This window comes from Hydractinia symbiolongicarpus, chromosome 8 (assembly GCF_029227915.1).
Source record: "Hydractinia symbiolongicarpus strain clone_291-10 chromosome 8, HSymV2.1, whole genome shotgun sequence".
Taxonomy (NCBI): domain Eukaryota; kingdom Metazoa; phylum Cnidaria; class Hydrozoa; order Anthoathecata; family Hydractiniidae; genus Hydractinia; species Hydractinia symbiolongicarpus.
In genome coordinates, this window is record NC_079882.1 from 4,008,872 (window position 1) to 4,028,062 (window position 19,191).

At 32.9% G+C, this 19,191-nt stretch overlaps 3 protein-coding genes across 4 annotated transcripts; 1 reads left to right on the forward strand and 2 right to left on the reverse strand.

Annotated features, from left to right (window-relative positions):
• The first annotated feature begins 262 nt into the window (after positions 1-262).
• On the forward strand, positions 263-4,258 carry LOC130654929 (B9 domain-containing protein 1-like). The gene is made up of 7 exons (XM_057457583.1): positions 263-1,587; positions 2,019-2,087; positions 2,222-2,333; positions 2,416-2,512; positions 2,927-2,989; positions 3,590-3,657; positions 3,761-4,258. Exons 1-7 carry the CDS (start codon positions 1,519-1,521, stop codon positions 3,931-3,933), a joined length of 651 nt encoding a protein of 216 aa, XP_057313566.1. The 5' UTR covers positions 263-1,518; the 3' UTR covers positions 3,934-4,258.
• Positions 4,259-5,137: 879 nt separating this feature from the next.
• Positions 5,138-14,914, reverse strand: LOC130654914 (gem-associated protein 5-like). Of its 2 annotated transcripts, XM_057457567.1 has the most exons (21): positions 14,476-14,914; positions 14,338-14,392; positions 13,531-13,657; positions 13,297-13,409; positions 12,684-12,873; positions 12,348-12,483; positions 11,871-12,273; positions 11,222-11,536; positions 10,637-11,038; positions 10,287-10,499; positions 9,998-10,114; positions 9,744-9,866; positions 9,532-9,669; positions 8,850-8,997; positions 8,655-8,774; positions 8,276-8,360; positions 8,055-8,180; positions 7,573-7,729; positions 7,337-7,497; positions 6,112-7,023; positions 5,138-5,786 (listed from the first exon to the last, which is right to left on the reverse strand). In XM_057457567.1, exons 1-21 carry the CDS (start codon positions 14,878-14,880, stop codon positions 5,601-5,603), a joined length of 4,632 nt encoding a protein of 1,543 aa, XP_057313550.1. In that variant the 5' UTR covers positions 14,881-14,914; the 3' UTR covers positions 5,138-5,600. The 2 variants fall into 2 exon arrangements, with proteins under 2 accessions (XP_057313550.1, XP_057313551.1); XM_057457568.1 differs by lacking the exons at positions 13,297-13,409; positions 14,338-14,392; positions 14,476-14,914 and having other exon boundaries at positions 13,531-13,655.
• Positions 14,915-15,397: 483 nt separating this feature from the next.
• Positions 15,398-18,754, reverse strand: LOC130654927 (glycoprotein 3-alpha-L-fucosyltransferase A-like). The gene is made up of 2 exons (XM_057457581.1): positions 18,492-18,754; positions 15,398-17,549 (listed from the first exon to the last, which is right to left on the reverse strand). Exon 2 carries the CDS (start codon positions 17,531-17,533, stop codon positions 16,271-16,273), a length of 1,263 nt encoding a protein of 420 aa, XP_057313564.1. The 5' UTR covers positions 17,534-17,549; positions 18,492-18,754; the 3' UTR covers positions 15,398-16,270.
• Between the last annotated feature and the right edge of the window lie 437 nt (positions 18,755-19,191).

Sequence of the window (19,191 nt, forward strand, 5' to 3'; positions counted from 1 at the left end):
CAATTCAGCATGGGCGAGTGAATGTTACCATAGCTCCGGGTTAACCCAAGCTATGTGAGGGAAATTGGGGAGATGGCACACTGTGTGCACCCTTGAATGTTGCTCCCTCGATATTTGTGAGGCAAGCCATGTAAAATGTGCACATCTATTGGTACAGAAACATCTCACCTAAAAGAAATTTCAAACACATTTATATAATTCATTTTTTGTCAGTGTTGGTGCCAAATTAAGGCTAATTTGGCACCAACTACTAATGTTAATCCACCTGTTAGCAGACACAATTTCCGGTGGGCTCCTACTAAGACCAAAAGTGTCAAAATAAATAATTAGTTCACTAAAACTTAATAAAGCTACAAGCTTAGAATGAATTGTTTCGTGACTGCTAAAAGCAGGTTCACCAGTTTCAAGTATTTATTTATCAAGCCTTTTCATCAAATCTTTATTTATATACTGGTTATGTACCTTAATGTTAGAAGACTAAAACGGTATTGCCTATTTTCAAAAGTGGCAACAAAACAGATCCTACAAATTATCTGCCTATCTCCCTTCGGCCAATTCCTATGAAAATTTTTAAAAAGATGCATGAGCAAATTTCTCATTTTATTTCTAAGCACAACTTCCTAAATGACAGATGGTTTGAGTTCTACTTAACAGGCCGAATGCAGCTGACTCTTGGAAATGACACAAGATCAGATTAGCTTTATGAAAACACTTTTGGGGTGCCGCATATGTATATATGCAGATGATACGATAATTATTTCATCCCATAAAAACTTGGAAACCCTAATTAGAACTTTCGCAAGTGGACCTTGAAAGTTGAGAAGAAAACTATCAACCATATGGGTATTTCTTTGAAAAGGAGAGAAAAAGTTAAATATCTTGTTTGATCAAAAAATGCATTCGGAAGAGCAAACTAACATAAATAGATAAAATCCTAATTAAATATACTAAAATTAGAACCATTGCATCTTGTTTAACACCTCACACATAAAACCTTTTAATTATTACACTTTTCATGCCTTATTTCAACTACTGCTCCTTGGCATGGTGTCGTACCACCCAAGATAGATTGGGAAAACTAGAAAAACGATTAAAATGTGTCCGTACCTTTCTTGGAAAAGATAGGGAATATTCATTGAATAATTTACTCATCAAAAGCAATGCTATGTTAGTTTTTAAAGCCATGAATAACATTGCTCCTGATAACAGGAGCTCAAATTCGTTTTTGGCAAAAAACTGCCACAATCACCAAACAACAGGAGCTTCAATACACGATTTGGAATTATTGGAATTGTTATTTTTAAGCTCATACATTACTTTATTGAAAAGTATTATGGAGTGATAAGCAATTGTAAATGTATTTTTTAATTGACTCGTAATTTTACCATCTGCATGCTCCTCTATTTTTTTCACACATATTTTTTTAAATCAAATGTGTTTAGGTCTTCATTTAGAACAAATGTATTTTTGCACGATATATAGAAGTCTAAATCAAACAAAAACTTGATTCCTTGACGAATGGCTTCAAAAGGGCTGCATAGCTCAGTGTTTTTGGTAATGGTTTCTGGTCAAATTGAATCAGCATGTGTAAGTATGTGTCCTGCTTAATAAAATTGGCCCTTTCTACAATATTTATTCTCAAGATAATTATGATTTAAAGATGTCCCATCCCTCCACAAATGATGAAGAAGAAGAGCTCGTGTTGCCACAAAACTTAGCACAAATGTTTCAGATTGGAGGAAAATGAAGGATAAGTTATATTTGCAAACTCAAAGAAAAGTGTCAATGATGTGTCAAATTACTTAATACTATCACACTATCTAAAAGTTAACTATACAAACGATAAAGTCGCCAAATTTTAGCCACCAAAGCAATTTGTTTCAGATTACAATGATCATAGTGAATTTTTCTTTTTAATTGTGTGTAAGGGGTATGCTGAAGTTTAAAAATAGTGGCTTTCCCAGATAAAATTTTAGTGTTGTTATGTTTATGAATTATATATGCACTTCTTATTTTAGTTTCCATCATTTGATGAGCTGTATTGTAAATGTAGTTTTGTATATGGTCAAGATTGGGTAATTACGTCTGTAAGTAGGATACGATTAAACAAGGTTTGTCCCTCCATGCCTCCACCCTCTCTAAGCCAACAGTCATATAACTCATCGTGCTTCAGAGAAGGTTTTAATAGAATGAGTAACCATAACATGTTTTTATGATTCAGGGATCCGAAGAAGGGCTCTCGCAAATTACATTAAAAGGAAATGATGCAAAACAGTTGTTCCTATGGAATTTCCCTCTTGACGTTACGTTTAAAAGTACTAGCCCTTTTGGTTGTAAGTAGATACTATATGTAAACAGAAGATGTGGAAGGCAAGCATTTTATAGGCCAATGTTTTTCTGTGCGTTTCATTTTAGGGCCTCAATTAGTAATTAGCTGTTATGGTCCAGATGTTTTTGGAACTGATGTTGTTAGAGGATATGGAGCTGTCCATGTACCAATATCCCCAGGATGGTAGGCCTAGGTTTTATCATTTTAGACTTAAAGGTTGATTTTCCATTACGAATTCAGTGTGACTTTCCCTTGTGTAAAAATTAATCAATTTTATTTGGCGTGACTTTTAAATCTTTTGTAAACACGCTGCTCTAGGTATTATGAAACTCCATTCTAAATTAAATACCTAAGCTTCATTGGGAAAAAAATAGTAACATGTAGGGAAACATGTCTCACGTCAATACCATGTTTAAGCATGCATTCTTAGTTTTTTTCGACAATTTTTCAACACAGATCTTTACAAAATTGCTATATAAACGGCTAAAAGATAATAAAAAGCTGCTTTTTTTAATAAGGATTGATATACGAACCAAAATTACTACTGTGTATCTCCATGTTGATTTTGTGACTTGTATTTTATGATTCTGTTTATAGCCATACTCGTGAGGTTCCAATGTTTGTTCCCGAATCATCGTCGCTTTTACAGAAGTTTACTGCGTGAGTTTAGTAAATACTATATTTTTCATGTTTAAAAGTCAAACGTTGCCAAAATAAAAACTTTTTAAATATACGTTACTTATAGTAAAGGCATATTAAAAGATTTTAAAAACATAAACTTGTGCGAATTAATGCTCTTAGAAAGCTACGCAAGCATTAACTTTCGCAAATCACCGAAAACCTTTCAAAAATTCAATTATTTTCTTATCGGGCATAAAATTGAAACTGAAAATGACCGTACTTGTAAAGTTCAAAGAATTATATGATGAAATTTGTCGCTGTAATGAAAAAATATAAAAATTCAAATTTTCTTATTGCGAAAATAAACTTTAGCGAATTAAAGGATTAATTTTTCATGAACTATCGCTAATTGATGTTGTTGAAAAGTTTTCTCGCCATCAAGTTTTGCAAATTTGGCCGAAGTTTGCAAAAGTTTCTGCCCGTAAAATTTTCTCATTTAAACTTTGAGCATCCCTAGGCTCAGATTTACTAAAAGAAAACATAAGAACAAGCATAATGACTAGATAATTTTTGTAAAAGATTGATTTAAGCACAAAGTAATCAAAAAAATAAACATAAAATGCTTTTTGTATCTTTTAGATGGTTTTTTGGACGTCGACCAGAGTTTGTTGATCCTAAAGTTGTGGCGCAAGGAGAAGGAAGGGAAGGTATAAAACATTTCGTAGCTGACCGCACATCTAGTCTTTCCATTTGCTAATTTTTTTAACCACACCTCTTTTGAAACAAATGGTTAATCAACAAACTTTTTAGTGACACGTGTTCGTTCTCAAGGAAAAGTAACAGTTCGTTTCAACGTAGTAACACGCGATATGAAGAAGCTTGGGTACGACAGTGAAGCTGCAACACTGCAGCAACCATATATCCCGCCTGGTGCTTCCAAAATTGTCACAGAAACAGAGGAATCGCATGACGAGTCGTTATGACAAACATAAAGAATTTTCTTACTGTAGAAATATTTACACGCGCCAAAAGTGAATGCAGCTCGTTAAAATAGTTTGTAGTGAACTTTGCAACAGTTTTTAACAGACTTTTCTTTACTTATGGGAAAGGAGAAGCAAAAACATGAAATATATAAATGTCAAGGTACTATTATTTACTATTTTTCGGTATTTTTCGACACTTATACGCTATTCTCACGTGCATTGACATGCTGTACTGATAAGAGGGATTTTTTAATTGTAAATATTATGGTGTTATTTGTGCATAATTTATCTTTTGTTGTTTCAAAGAAATAAGAATTAAACAGAATTGAGTATTTTTTTAAACATTTCTGGAATTTGGTGTTGTCAATCTTCAGCAGATCTTAATCATTCTATATAGCTATTCATGGACAAAATTGAAAACATCTTCAATAGGAGAAAACAACGCAGTCAGTATTGTTTTTGAGAAGATCATGAACCTCGAAATTTGACCGGCTGGTACTAGAGCTGTTTCCTCTTGGAGAAGCGTCGTTGGTGCAAAGTTACAATCGCGAATTCGTGAGCGTAAAATTAGGAATCTAATTTTGTATATCAGGATATTAGCAAAAACAATTTTTGCGCATAAATCACACTACGCAAACAATTGACAAACCAAAGTAGTTTTGACGTTACGAGACTCGCAAGTAAAATTTTAAAATGGACTGTGGATTTGTTACTTTATCTGAAATGAAGTCGTTAGAAGATATTTTTGGCCTTAAGCAATGTCGTGGCGTCAAGATTGGATCAAATCGGAAATAATTTTAAATTAAAACCTTGCCAATGTGGCGAAAAAATGACCGCAATGAAGGAAGACAATCTTTAAGGTTAAATGTCCAGTTTTAACGGTACTTATTTGCAAAGCGATTGCTTTTTTGTTCAATACTAATATGTTGTGAACATACAAATTTTGGCGGGAATTTATTTTGGCGGATGTTTAAGAAAATAAATTTTGGCGGATTTTCGCTCGATCCGCCATATCCGCCAAAATTTCTTTCCACCCAAATTTGTTCCCTTAAGGTAATTCCTTTAAAGGCTGCTTTTTACTTAAGAAAATTTTCCGTTGAAACGTAACGGAAAAAAAGAGAAATGCTGAGCATGCGTGCTTAAAATGCTTACATCACGTAAATGGGCGTAAGTTAAGGGAATCCGTTAGAAAGAAACTCCACAATGTCATTTTTTTAATATCTTTTGATGTTAAAAAAGTATAAATCAACATTTTATTTATTACTAAAGAGAAACGAGATCTCAAACAAAACAGCGGTGGTACTAGAATGTTTTCGGACAAAGTTTACGAAACGACGTTTGTGGGAAACTTTAAAATAGTACTAGCCAGATTATATCTACAGATCTTTATAAAAAAGGGTAGGCACTATAAAAATAGCTTCGTGTTAGCCTGAAATTCTAAGCTGAAACACATGACATGGCTGATTGAGCTGTAATGCGACTCTCCACGAAACTGACCAAATTGTTGCCCAAAGTTGGCTAAAAAAGGGATCATGAGGTTTACACTAAAAAGTGTATTATCTATAAAAATGTGAAATATTGTTATTAAAAAAACAACTGAATAAAAACAACGAAACAACGACATGAAATTAAATTTGCATCACATATGAAAGATTTTCATATATGAACTAACACAAGAATTTTTCAAGAAGTTTCTCCAGATAAGCTGACTGTTTCTTATAAACACCGTTATTAACGCTCCACTTGTGTATTCTTCTCAACAGTTCTACAAGTTGTTCATTTTCTGTTGATTCCGTGCAACATACATATAACAAAATGATACACGTGTATTCTGGATTGGGAAACGGAAGGTCCTAAAGAAACAATCAAATACTTTACTATCCTCCTCACCAAAGCGATAAAAAATAACGTTAACCAAAATATTAGCATGAATGAAATATGCCTATATTTCCTATCTCGCTATTCTCTTTCGATTCAAGATTATTAGTTTGTTAGGTTGTTTTAGAAAAATACGAGATAGAGAAAAAAAGTCCATTTAAAATTAAAATTGTAGTTTGATGGAATGATACAAAAACACAAAAAAACAGCTATAATCTTAGATGCGTTAGAAAAACTGATAGGCGCTATTGATAAAAAAACACTCTCAATTTCACCATGATAAAATACAAAGAAACTTACCTTGATATGGGCTGGAAACAGCTCCAATTGGTGCAATAAATCTTTCTTTGTTGCTTTCAAGCGCTCTTCTTCACTCATACTTGCCAAGTTTTGCTGCAATAGATCTTTCTCAGAATTGTTTGATGGCAATGCAACAACTTCACTGATTACATCGTTGAGACATTCTTGAACTTCGTTAGGTATATCATTGCGCTGTTTCCTATCATTCTTTTTTTGATTTAAATGCCCAGCGAGTCTTTTTTTAATGTCTAATTCAAGAAGTCTATCTGTCTTCTTCTTAAATTCATTTTGAACAGTAAAATATTCCGTATGTATTTCTGACAGCAAAACTGAACCTGAAATCGAGGTTAGTGATAATAAATCCAGTGAACCGCAAAGCACAGACTCTGACAAGTCAAAGCAACTGTTTTCATTCATAAAATCCTTTCTACTGGTGCAGAGAAAATATGCAGTTTCTTTTATATGGACTAGCACATCATTTTCAGCGTTTTTCTCACTAGAACAATCAGTTTTTCGCATATCTACTATTCTGTTACCATTACTCTGAGTAGCACTGCTTTGTTGAACAATATCTTCAATGTTATCTACACAACCAACGCTTGTATTTTTTTGTGGCACCCTCCACCACTGGGCGCACAACATACCAACATACTTATAAGCCATAAAATTTGTGAAACAGTCTTTAGCATTTTTGTTTTCCACACCCGTATTAAACGAATCAATAAGTAAATTAAACGAAACACTAACAGGTCTAGGAAATAAACAATAAAATAAAGCGTCAAGAGAAGAATGATAACCGCTGCACATTAGTACGTCAAATGCTCTAAGCCATAACTGGAAGCCACCATAGCAATCTTGTCTTAGGAGAGATACAAATCCAGCCAAAACAAATGATGAAATTTGATATAGGATCTAAACAAAAATGAACTGATTTCATTGATACGATGAAAAATATATTCTAGAGTATAATCTTTTTCTGAGACCAAATTTACAACAACAAAAGCTCCAAAAAAGAAAATTTTAGTGAGTTATATAATATTTCAACCTGGTCTTTTGACTCGAATATAAAGTTACATTCTTGCAGCATATTTCGTGAATTTAATCAAAATTAGTACGATTCAGGCAGCAATTTTGTGCTAACAATCAATAAATTCAGAAGTTTTAGCATTACAGTTGAAGAGCTGATTGCGTTTCAGACATTGTACAGAACACTAGCAGGACTTACTTCGCACGCGGAATAGTTTTGTGTTGATCCCAGATTCAACATGCTTTTCATAGAATCTTTCGAACAGCACGAAATTTCGTTAATTGTTTCTGGTGATATATCGTATATACATTTCCATGCCGATAATACTTTTGAAACGAATGTACATTGAAATTTGTCGACTAAAAAGCATAGAGAATATATCAAGTGAAATATAATGAAATATAACATCCGTAAAATGTTGAAAATGAACTTACATTTGACATCTTCAAGATAATCTGGAAGTGAAAAATTTTTGTCAGTATAAAACATATGCATCTTATGATTTTCACTAGCTTCACTGGATGCAATTAGATCTGATTGTAGTAAGGTCTCAACCAAATACTCACTAACTACGGCTTGTAAATGGTGCACCTGTAAATACAATGGGACATAGATTTAAATGATTTGCTCCTAAAACAGAAGGCGAAAGCATGTGTTTAAACAAAAAAAACTAAAATTAATTTCTTCCTAATCTTAATAAGAACTCTCAACCTGTCCTTACTTCGAATAGTTATTTTGGTCCCTGCGAGTTTGTGAATTCTCATTTTTCAATTAAATCTTTGATTACATTAATATTTAGTCTTCGTCATCTGAATTTTACACAATTGCGATTAATTTGTTCTTGCTCAAAAATTGTTTCGTCAACACCTAACGTAACATTCACTCTAACTAAAAAAGCAACAAATAAATTGAGTACTTTTATCGATTGGAATTTTTTCATCACTTCCTGACAAATTTTCCACTTCGCTTCTTTTAGTAACAGCTCAGCGCATTTCACAACGTATTCAGATGTTCTCTTCTCTAGCCCGTATATACCTGCCACCTAAAACACAAAGAAAACAATAACAATAACTTATTTCACCGCAAAGAAGGAGGGCTAATAATCGTTTACTACCGATATTTACTTCTACAACACACCTTAATAGCTGTCAACAAAGATGATGAGTCAGCTCTTTTAGCAAGCATTTCAATGGCATCATCAACAAAACCGGCAGCTAAATAACTAAATGCAACATTTCGTTACTTCGTTTCGTCTACAAATAAAACTAAAAACATTTACAGCGAAACTACGCATAAAACAGGCGTAAGAAAACAAAAATTAAACATCCAAGCGCATTTAACACTCGTTATAACACCAAACGAACGATATCGTTTTTTACTGTGGATGCATTCCAATTAACAAAATAAATTACACGATTAAAAAAAAATTATTTGGCAAATATGAATTCCCCCCCCCCAAAAAAAATCATTCCAATATTTCTTTGAATCACAAACACTTCAAAAACTTTTACTTTACCAATGAGCAGCATTTTCATAGTTGGATTCAGTGCTTAGCTTTTTCGCCCATAACAAGTATAATTCGTTCAGCCAAGGATCCTTGCTACTTAATTGTATCTTTGCCAACACCAAAGCTTCTCTAAAAATATAAATTTAAGGTGCAATACACATTGAGAATGCGATGGTATGCAATAATAAGTGATAAGCAACTTACTTGTACATTCCATTGGATTTAAAAACATCGATTGCTTTGTACACGTCACCTAATGCCATGTAATAAACGACAGCCATGTGGAAATTTCTTTTAGATTCCAGTTGTTCAGCATAGGCAAGTGTAGCTGCTTTCCACATATCATAACCTCCTGTAGACAACATAGAACAGTTGTGGTAAAATACAGAACCAAATGGCGGACAGCAGATACAAAGTGCTTTCCAGGTCAAACAGTTATTATTTGAAGTGAAATTTAAACATTTTTATGTTAATTGGCAGCATTTTTTGCTCGACTAAAATATAGTACAGATTTTAACCCTTTAAATAATACGTTGCAGCATTGTAAGTATATTTAAATTCTACTAGCGGCTACCACATAATTTTCAAATATCATCGGGCATATATTTACTGGTTTCCATAACGTATATACTTCATATATTCAAAATCATATAGTGAAGATTCATGAGAAAAATTTGGTCATCTTCTTTGTGAAATATTTTTACAGATGAAAAGGAACTTGCTGTTTTTTGTATTTTTAGTTAGTAACTACAGCAATGTCAAGAGCATCGAATAGCCACAGCAGCGTACTTTAGATGCAAGAGTGGCTAAAAACATAACTTTTTCGATTGCTTAGCCAAAAATATTTATCAAAGAAACAGCAGACAAACAAGTATATATATTATACCTAAAGGACTCAAAGCAACTAGGGTATCGTTTAGCGTTTTTTCTTCGGCAGACTTATTCAAAAGTTCACCGACATTATTTCGCCAGACTTGAAGCTGAAGCAATTGATCAAATGATCCATTGTCATGGTGACCGACGCCTAAATAAAAAGGAAGTAAATCTCAAACAACTATAAAAGAAAAAACAAAGTAGGGTAAAAAATATATTGTTTACATTCTGATTGAAGCATCTTGAATGCATCCTGTCGCGTGCCATAGAAGCCAAAATTCACGTGATCATTCTCACCAGGGACTATTCCTATAGCAGCCCTTCCTGACCCTTTTTCATCAGATTCAGCTAAAAAACAGAAGTTGCACAAAAATCAATCTAATTAAATTTGATATAAAATTTTCATTCCTATCACACAGGAAATTTTCACGTTAAACCAATCGGCGATTGTGTTTCCACGAAAATTATTTCAGCCATACCTTTCAAATATTCCGCTAGTTTAATGCAATCTTCTTGTCTCGCTTCTTTCTTCTTGCTATCAGCTACTGATGATTTTTTCAACAAAGACTTGATTTTCTTCTTCTTGCGATCAGCATCTGCATACGTAAAAAACGCATTAGAATCTCAGTCACCATTAAACAGATTTACGATGTGCAGACAGAAACAACTAGAATGCATACAAAAATAATAGAAAAATGTGCTAAATATCACACGTAAATAATAACTATGTTGTGAGTAAAAGATGAAATACTACTTAGCAAAGATTACCTTTTTGATCAGAAATAACATTCACTGTTATCTCGTCAATTGGACCTGAGTCATCGATTTCAGCTTCAGCTTTCTGCATAACTTCTGCTGTTGATTGAATAGCAGAATTTTTTTCGTGTTTATTGTTGTAATGTTCAGTAGATTCGATTTGACTGTTTATTTGTTGTTCTCCTTTTGATTTATTTCGTTTCGATTTTGATTTTACCTTTTTTGCTAAAATAATAAATTTCAAATCTACTATACTCCACAACAACTAAATTGTTGGATGAAGACATGCACTAAAACACACGATTATGGAGAACATCACGGCCTGGCTTAACAGAACATATTGCCACCATATCGTATTGTACCTGCAGGAGGAAGTCTATGTGATTGTTCTGACACTTTCCATCTACGCAATGTGAAGTCTTCACCTCCTGAGAGCACAATATCCTCATCAATAAAACTCCAAAAGACCGTTTGCACTCGCCCTATGTGTCCACGAAAATTACAAACAGGTTCGTTTTTAACTACATCCCAGATTTGTACGGAACCATCATACGATGAAGACGCAAGTAAGCCATTGCTATGAGGGCTCCAAGCCACTCGAGTGATTCTGCCATTGTGTCCGTTGAAGTGGTTGAGCGAGTTGGTAAGAGAAACAGGTTGTGCATCTTCAGGAGGTTCAACAGCTGTAATAACTGCTTTGAGATAATAAACACACACGATATCTTCATTTGAGCCTGATGCCAACCAATACGAGTAATCTTGTTCTTAAAAAAAAAACAAAGTTAAAAATGGGTAAAAGGTTAAAAACAAAATTGAGTAAATAAACAGCCAGATTAGCATAACAATTACATCAGCTTGGTAATGGTGTACTTTTAACTCAGAACTCATAACCACACATAAAAAAACAGGAAAAATCATTTATACAAATCTCTACAATATCTTATTACCTGAAGGTGTTGCACTATAATCATGATGCCAAGCCAAGCAGTTCACCATTTTCTTGTGCACATTAATTCTACAAATATGCATCAATTTCACAGACACAAATATGTCGATAGACCCATCCTCGTTTCCGATTGCGACATGGTTGTAATCAGCTTTCCATGATATCTCACTACGCAAAGGGACAATCTCTATGTTATTAACTTGCTTTATCATCTTGGTGATGTCTGTTGCTTCCTGATTGAATGCACCCATCTTGTGCATTAATATACATCCTTCTCCACCGACACTATATAAACTGTTTATTTTTAAAGCATCACCTAAAAAAATTATTTGTTTATCAAGCTTAGAAAATTGACGATTCTTTTATTTATTTATTTATTTATTATCTATTTTAGTTTTTTTTTCAATAATAAGTATCCTATGACACAACAAAAGCAAACTCCAACATATATACTTTCAAATTAAACGCTTTCTTTCGATAATCGCCTCCTGCCTAAATAAACACCTAGGCTAAAATTCTATTTAATAAGTCATTAACATCTTGAACAAATATCAAATTAATATGATGCGCCAAAATAAAAAAACGTGTTAAAATTAAGTAAAATAAATCATTAAAAAATCGACATAGGAAAAAAGTATAAACGCACTTGCCTTTCAAAGATTTGTCTTCACTATTATTTTCCTCTAATGAACAACAGGGCCCCCAGGATAAGGAATAAACAGACTTCTTATGATGCGAAGCTGATATATCAGACTTGTAAGATAACCAGCTCCCACAGCCAATATGACCATCCTCTGTGCCAAAACCGAATATCCCTTCCTTGCATGGATGAGAAGCCACTACTAACACTTTTGTTTTTATGCCTTGCCAAAAATTTGCAGACTGATATCTATTGTTTCCATTTCCTGTGGACCACACTCTGACAGTGTTATCTCCAACACCAAACACAATTTTATGTGGATCCAATGGAGTGATCGAAATCGAATAAACAAATCCAGCCAGCGATGGAATAATATGGACTGGTATGAGGGATTCAGAATTCCAGATTACAAGCTGAAATGACAATGTTGCAACCTAACAAATCATGAATTACAATCGCAACAAATGAGGACATTAAAATTCTTTACCTGGCGATCCATTGATACACTCACAAATTGACCAGTTAAACAATCTCTGCAAATTTTAAAAATTGTCCGCGAATGTGCATTTTTAATTATATTCCACTTTCCATTCTGTCTAATGTTCCAACATAATATGTCACCGCTAAAATGAAAATAATGTTTTGAGATAAAAATTTGCTGTAAAAAACTTTACTTATTAAATTCTTATTGCATCTTTATATCTTAATGTAGTCATAATGGCTAAATGTCAACTATAATAATAAATACTGATTACCCACCATTATACAAATAAAAAAAATTCCTTAAAATGGAAACTAGCAAATAATGCATTCTTGGACTAACCTTGGATATCCGGAAAGTACTTGTGATTCGTTAAGCCAAAGAACTGAATGATAAACTTTCATTCTTGACATATCTTCTTTCTTATGGCCTGGTAGCTTGCGTGGCAGTGAAAACGTATTTAGTGGCTTATCAGAACTCAGGTCCCAGATTCGCAAACTTCTGTCTTTAGACCCAGTTGCAAATTTTGTACCTGTAAAAGCATAAACATTTTTCAGCATCTTTTTAAGCTGTATAATTAAACTACAACCCTGGAAATATTTGTGAAATGGTTGTTTGCGGGATAATTTGCAAAACGGCCAAACACCGTTACTTGCCTCAGGGAACCATCTATGTCACAGCACTAAATAGTCTGGAAAATCTAAAAAAGGGCTACGGTGACGACAGCAAAAATAATTTAATCTAACTAAATCACCTTAAAATGCTACGTCTTGGTCTTGCGTAAACATTGACAGGTTTTAAAGTGTGTTATATATACATAAATTATAGTGTTCTTAATTACTTCTCATTACAATCCTTGAAATTTCGTCCTCCTTTTCTATATATTATGTTCAGGGCTGCAGTTATCCAAAAGGAGTTATGGATTTAAAAATGAGTATAATATAAGCAAACCCACTTTTTTCAACTGAAGGACACCAAGAAATCGAACACACCTCATCTATGTGGCTTTTTAAGATATTGAGAACTTTCTTTTGTGTCAGGCCTATGATTATGTTGCCATTATTGTAACTAAAAATTTTCATCAAAAATAAAAATATTTTATTATTTGCAATTACTGCAAAAAATTAACAAATTTCAAACGGACAGGATTTTTATCTCTTTACATTGAAAATTTGAGACAACAACATACCCAACAGCAACGTAATCTGAGTTAGTTGGACATAACTCTAAGCAAACTATGTGTGCTGACAATGGACACCACATCTCCACAGCATTTTCTTTATAGTTCCAAATTGATAAGTTGCCTTTCTCGTCTCCTAAACAGTTTTATAACGCAAGGTGACAAGGTGACATAACACAATACATTTATGAAAATTTAAAAGATTTTCTCCATAGGAAACAGTCGTTTTAGATTATTACAAAACTCTTTTATCAGTCAGCGTACATTTATTCTTCAATTAAGTAGTACTTATTTTGATTTTTTTTTTCTTTTTTCTTTATAAGGCACTGTGCCCAAAATTCTAGAACGTGTCGTAGTTTGCGCATCTGCAAACGTAATGAAAAATACGCAATTATTATGTTGCAACAATAACCTATATGGTAATAATTTAGAGAATTTAAAAGCAGGTAAGTATCTAAAATAAACTTTTAAAACAATGATAACTTTGTGTTCTTGCTAATGCAAAATTCCTAATTTAAAGGCATAAATAAGAGATTCTACGAGAAAAATAAAAATTATTTCTATAATGGCCTATGAAATAGAGCAAGTCCCAGAAGATTCCCATAGTGCGTTTTATCTTGTTTAAAAAACACCTTGTTTTAAGTTTGATTGATTGACTTCTTATCTTTCAATTTACAAAGTTAAAATATCCCAGTAATTCAGTCATTAGACAGAACTGCAAATCTCTTAACAGTATGTCCAAAAGCGATAATACTGCTGCTCCGTTCTTGCTCAATGCATGCAAAAAATTAATGTCTATAATAATAAAAACCTTACCAGCCCAAAATGATTTGGGTGTGTGTGTAGCCCATGACATTGCAGTGATTTTTACCTACAATGTAAGATTAATTAAATATAAGAAAATTACACCTATATAAGAGGACACGAAATAAAAGAAAAAACACCAATTTCAACCTTGTGTTTTCTGTGCTCCTTATAAATTGCCTTTGTTTTAAAATCCACAATGCGCATTAAACCATCATCCATTCCTGCCGCAATCAAATCAAAGCTGTCTTCACTTGTCTCTGATTGAATAAGAGAAACAGCAGTCACTTTTGTACTTATTGCTGATGACATCATGTGATCCCATTCACATACTGGTGGACTTTTGCGTAGGTTAAAAATAAATACAGCATTTTTACCACCAACAGCACAGTAACCATTTAAACACATCACAATACTACTGCAATACCAATTTGCTGATGCAGGAAGCATGCAAGGAAATTCTGAAATTTCAATTTTCTGAAAGTTAAACTTTTCTGGCTTATCATTTCCAACTCTCCAATTTGATGCTTCATTTTTAGGTGTGACACTGCTCATTTTATCTGGAATTAAATGCTGTAAGGTTTAAAATATGTTAAGTAGGAGATAAAGATAATAAAAATTAATAAAAAATAAGTATTAACTAACTATTATAATAAGGTTCTTAGTATACACGATAGTGAAGACAGGTCTGAACAGATGTTGCGAGAGGTCAGATGGTTTTGCCTAAGAAGTCTGGGACAAAATCTATATGCTACTATCCAAATCAGCTTTAAAGAATTTTTAACCTACCCTAAACGGAAGATAGTAACCATGACATCGTAACATGTTTTAATTCTGATATGTTACAAATATGAAAGTATTCAGATGAGGTAAGAACAGGCAAGGTATTTGTAGCATTAGAAATTTTACTCACAAACTGAGGTGGTTGGGGCACTTTTGATAATTGTGGAAGAAATTGTATTTGATTGTTCCTGGCACAAAGAGACAGACTTGCTGCATAGGAAGTTAAGTTTAAAACTATAGAAATTTAAGAGTTTAAAACTAACCCAGTCTAGATAAGATTGGAAGAAGATTTGAACAAACAAATATTTACAATGAATAAAACACTTCAACTAAAAAAACCTGTTATCAAGATAAGGACAACCTTGATGAAAAATAGATTCTTAAGAGCAAATGTCAAATATATGAGTTCTGTTAAAGTATGCCAGGGTTAGTCTTTTAAAAAAATAAATAATTTTCTTAAGACGTATTGAATAGCAAAACCATTTGAAATTCTTAAAAATGCTCAGTATAACTTTTTGAGGATTGTATTTTACTTGAAATTTGATCATGATGCTGTGTGTTCTAATAAACACTTTGTTCTTTCTTATTCATTTTCCTTAAAAAAATTGACAAATGCAAAAGTATTCATAAGAAAAACATTCCAATCACAAACATTAGTTTCATATTGCCCTGATGAAAACTTCCTAATGCAAAAATATATAATGTATGAAATTTTTTTTATTCCTAGCCACTCAAAAAAAATTCGGTTCTGCAAAAATTGAAATAAAATTGGAGCAATGCTAAATAATTTTCCTATTTTAAGTAGACAGGAATAAATTTCGAAACATTTCATGCATTTTTTTCTGTGCCTTTTGTTAAAAAAATATGTTTAATACTTCAATTTTAAGAGACACAAGGCCAAGATAAAGGTGCTTCAAATAGGTTACTGTTAAAAAAATTAAATTAATTAATTGAAAAGGCTATTGCTGAAAAGTATTTGTTTGAAATCTTGTTAAAAGTTAAAAACATCCAGGCTAAAACAAAAAAGTGTATGCTTCCTTTAAAAAAAAAGTCAAATAAAATAAAATATTAGGCCTTAATAAGTAATAAAAAAATATGTCACAAAATATTTCTATAAGTGCATTATAAATAAAGTATATTTACATACTGACATTCATATACATTAGTTTACATTGTTTCTTTGCCTGTTGCTTTTAGACTCTTGAATCTGATGATTTAATTTTTGTTTTACTTTTTCGTATGGATCACATAAATTACGTGAACTCCAGAAAGCATTAAAATCTTTGTAACTTTGACGTTTTCTTTCCTCGTTGTGAGCTGCTTGGCAAATCAAACAAATCTTATCAATGCTATCAGTTACTTCAAAATGGTTTCTCCATTCAAAGTATAGATTGTAAATGTCATCATGAGTGTCTAAATAATTAAGGTAATCACCCAGCTCCTTTATTGAACTAAACTTCGAAACATCAATATAAGAGCCAGGAATGGCGTTCATATCATCATAATTAGCGCCCATCACGATAGGAACTAAGCCATACATAAGTCCAAGTTTGTAGTATTTTTCTGTTACATAATCTTCACAAAAACTGTTTTCGAATGAAAGATAAAATTTATACTGAGTTAATTCTTGCATGCATTCTGATTCTGTCTTAGAGCAGATACCTCCCATGTTATTGAACGAGGTGCCACATAAACCATACACTGTAACATCTACATAATTTTGCAGTTCGATTACATACTCAGATCTTATTAATCCGCATCGACTTACCATCCAAGCTACAGCTTTTGATTTACCTGTTGCATGATTATATTTTGAAGGTCTATCTTCTGAATTTAATCGAGTATATGAGTAATATGGGTGGTATATGTCTGACTGTCGACTGAATGTCATTGTCCAGTTAAATAAGTTATTATAATTTTCAGATTCCGGATAATAAACCGGTGTTTCATGCATCCAAAACAACCATCTTTGATAAGATGGTCGGTTTGCTGATAATGCATGAAAATGATGAGAGGTAAAATTTCTAAATCCAAAATCAACGCCATGAAACACAACAACATCAGCTGTGGATATTTTTTTCTTGTCATATGTTACACTACATTCCTGTATACGACATTTTGTGTTAGAGGTGTAATCTTTTAACAAGTCAGGATGAAGACCCTTCCAGATATCACTATAAAAATGGGTTGTAAACAAAAGTATTGTCTTCGTTTTGCGGTATTCTTCATTTTTAAAAACTCCTCTCGAAAGAACAATCTGATAGGGGTCAATTACAGCTGAATAGTTTATACTAGGAATGTACTTTTGAAATCTGCTGTAATCTCTATCTCTCATTGTTTGACTTAAAAATAACACAATGCAAAAAACAATGGTAACAATGATCACTTTATTTCTGTGAATTCTCACTTTCATCCCAGGAAACATCTATTTCTTTACTGAGCTATGATGAAAAGAATAATTAAAAAAAAAATTGATTTGCTAGAAGAAAAGAACATTGATCTTAATTTTACTCCTTTGTTTTTGCATCATATTTTTGATACTAATCCTTTTTACACAGGTTTTCAATATCTAGATGAACAGGCCTTGTCTCAACATATTTTCAAGTCTTAACATCACTGAATTTGATAAGAAATGACTGAAAAGGAAGAATTCCGTAAAAACTTAAACATTAAATCTTGTCCATGGAAACTTACTATTTGTGACACACAAGTGGTTAGGATTTAAGTTTATTTTAATTGTCAAAGTACAGCAATGCTTAATCTTTAAAATAAGTCACAACAGGGTAGTGCAACACCAAGTGTAAAGTAAATACTAACTGTTTTCCTTAGAAGTGTAGCTACTCATATTGTACGGCCGAATATGGGAAATCGAGGCATGTGTGTGTATATAAAATTATAAGATAAAATCTGCTTATATAATAACTCATAAAAAATGTCAACCAGGACAGCTTAAACCTATATCTATAAACAGTCATCCTTCATCATCATTATCATCATCCTCATTCTCAGCTTAACGTCTGTTTCCCATGCTAGCATTGGTTGGACCCCTCTTTGATTTTGAGGCAATCAGAGATGGGAAGGGCTTAAAAATGGCCCATCTCAACATTATTGGTGTAAACTAGACTATGTTAAACTTCTGCTACATCAAACAAAACTTGATGTATTTTCCATCTGTAAAACCAAAATTGATGACACCATCACTGACAATGACTTTAAAATTGATGGCTATGTTTGTTATAGGAATGATCGGAACAGATGAGGTAGGGCTGTTTTGATTTTTGTTAATGAAAACTTGGATAGCCACCTTTTGAAACACCTGTATACTTCGAAAATGTTGAATCACTATGGGTGAAAGTGTGCCTGAAAAAAATAAACCTACTTACGTGTGTGAGGTTTACAGACCATCTGGAGGTAGTGATTTGCAGAGTATCGAAAACCTGTGTACTCATTTTAAACAATGTTTTAATAAACTCCAACAAGAAAAAGAAGATTTTATCTTGGGAGATCTGACCTGCACCATGCTTTCAAAATATTCTCTTTCCTCCAAAATAAAGGAATTATGCTCCACTCTTTTCCTAAAACAAAATATTACGGAGCCAACTTGTGTTACTGAAAAAAGTTGCTCTTATAGACTTTCTTTCTAGACAGTTCTTGTATTTCTAAAACTGGTGTCATAAATTTAGACATCAGTAATCACAATTTAGTCTATGTGATCAGAAAATTCAAAAGGCTAAAATTTGAACCTAAAACTATTAAGGTTCGTAGCTTCAAGAACTTCAGTTCTCAGGCTTTTCTAAAGAACCTCAGGAATTTAGACTGGTCATATTTTAATAATTATGATGACCTTGATGAAGCACAGGCCTCGTCAGGAATGGCGTGCGATCGCATGTGCACTCGCCCACACATGCGATGTTTGAATGTTCCCGTGCAATCTTCAGACTCCAAAAACCCGAAATACCTCAGGCGTGTGCTAATCGCACACCAAAATAAATAATATTCTGTTCAATGAAGGTGTAAGGAAATTTTTATATGTAGGGAAGCATGATTTAATTTGTCTCTTTTTTTTAATTTGTTATTTTTTTC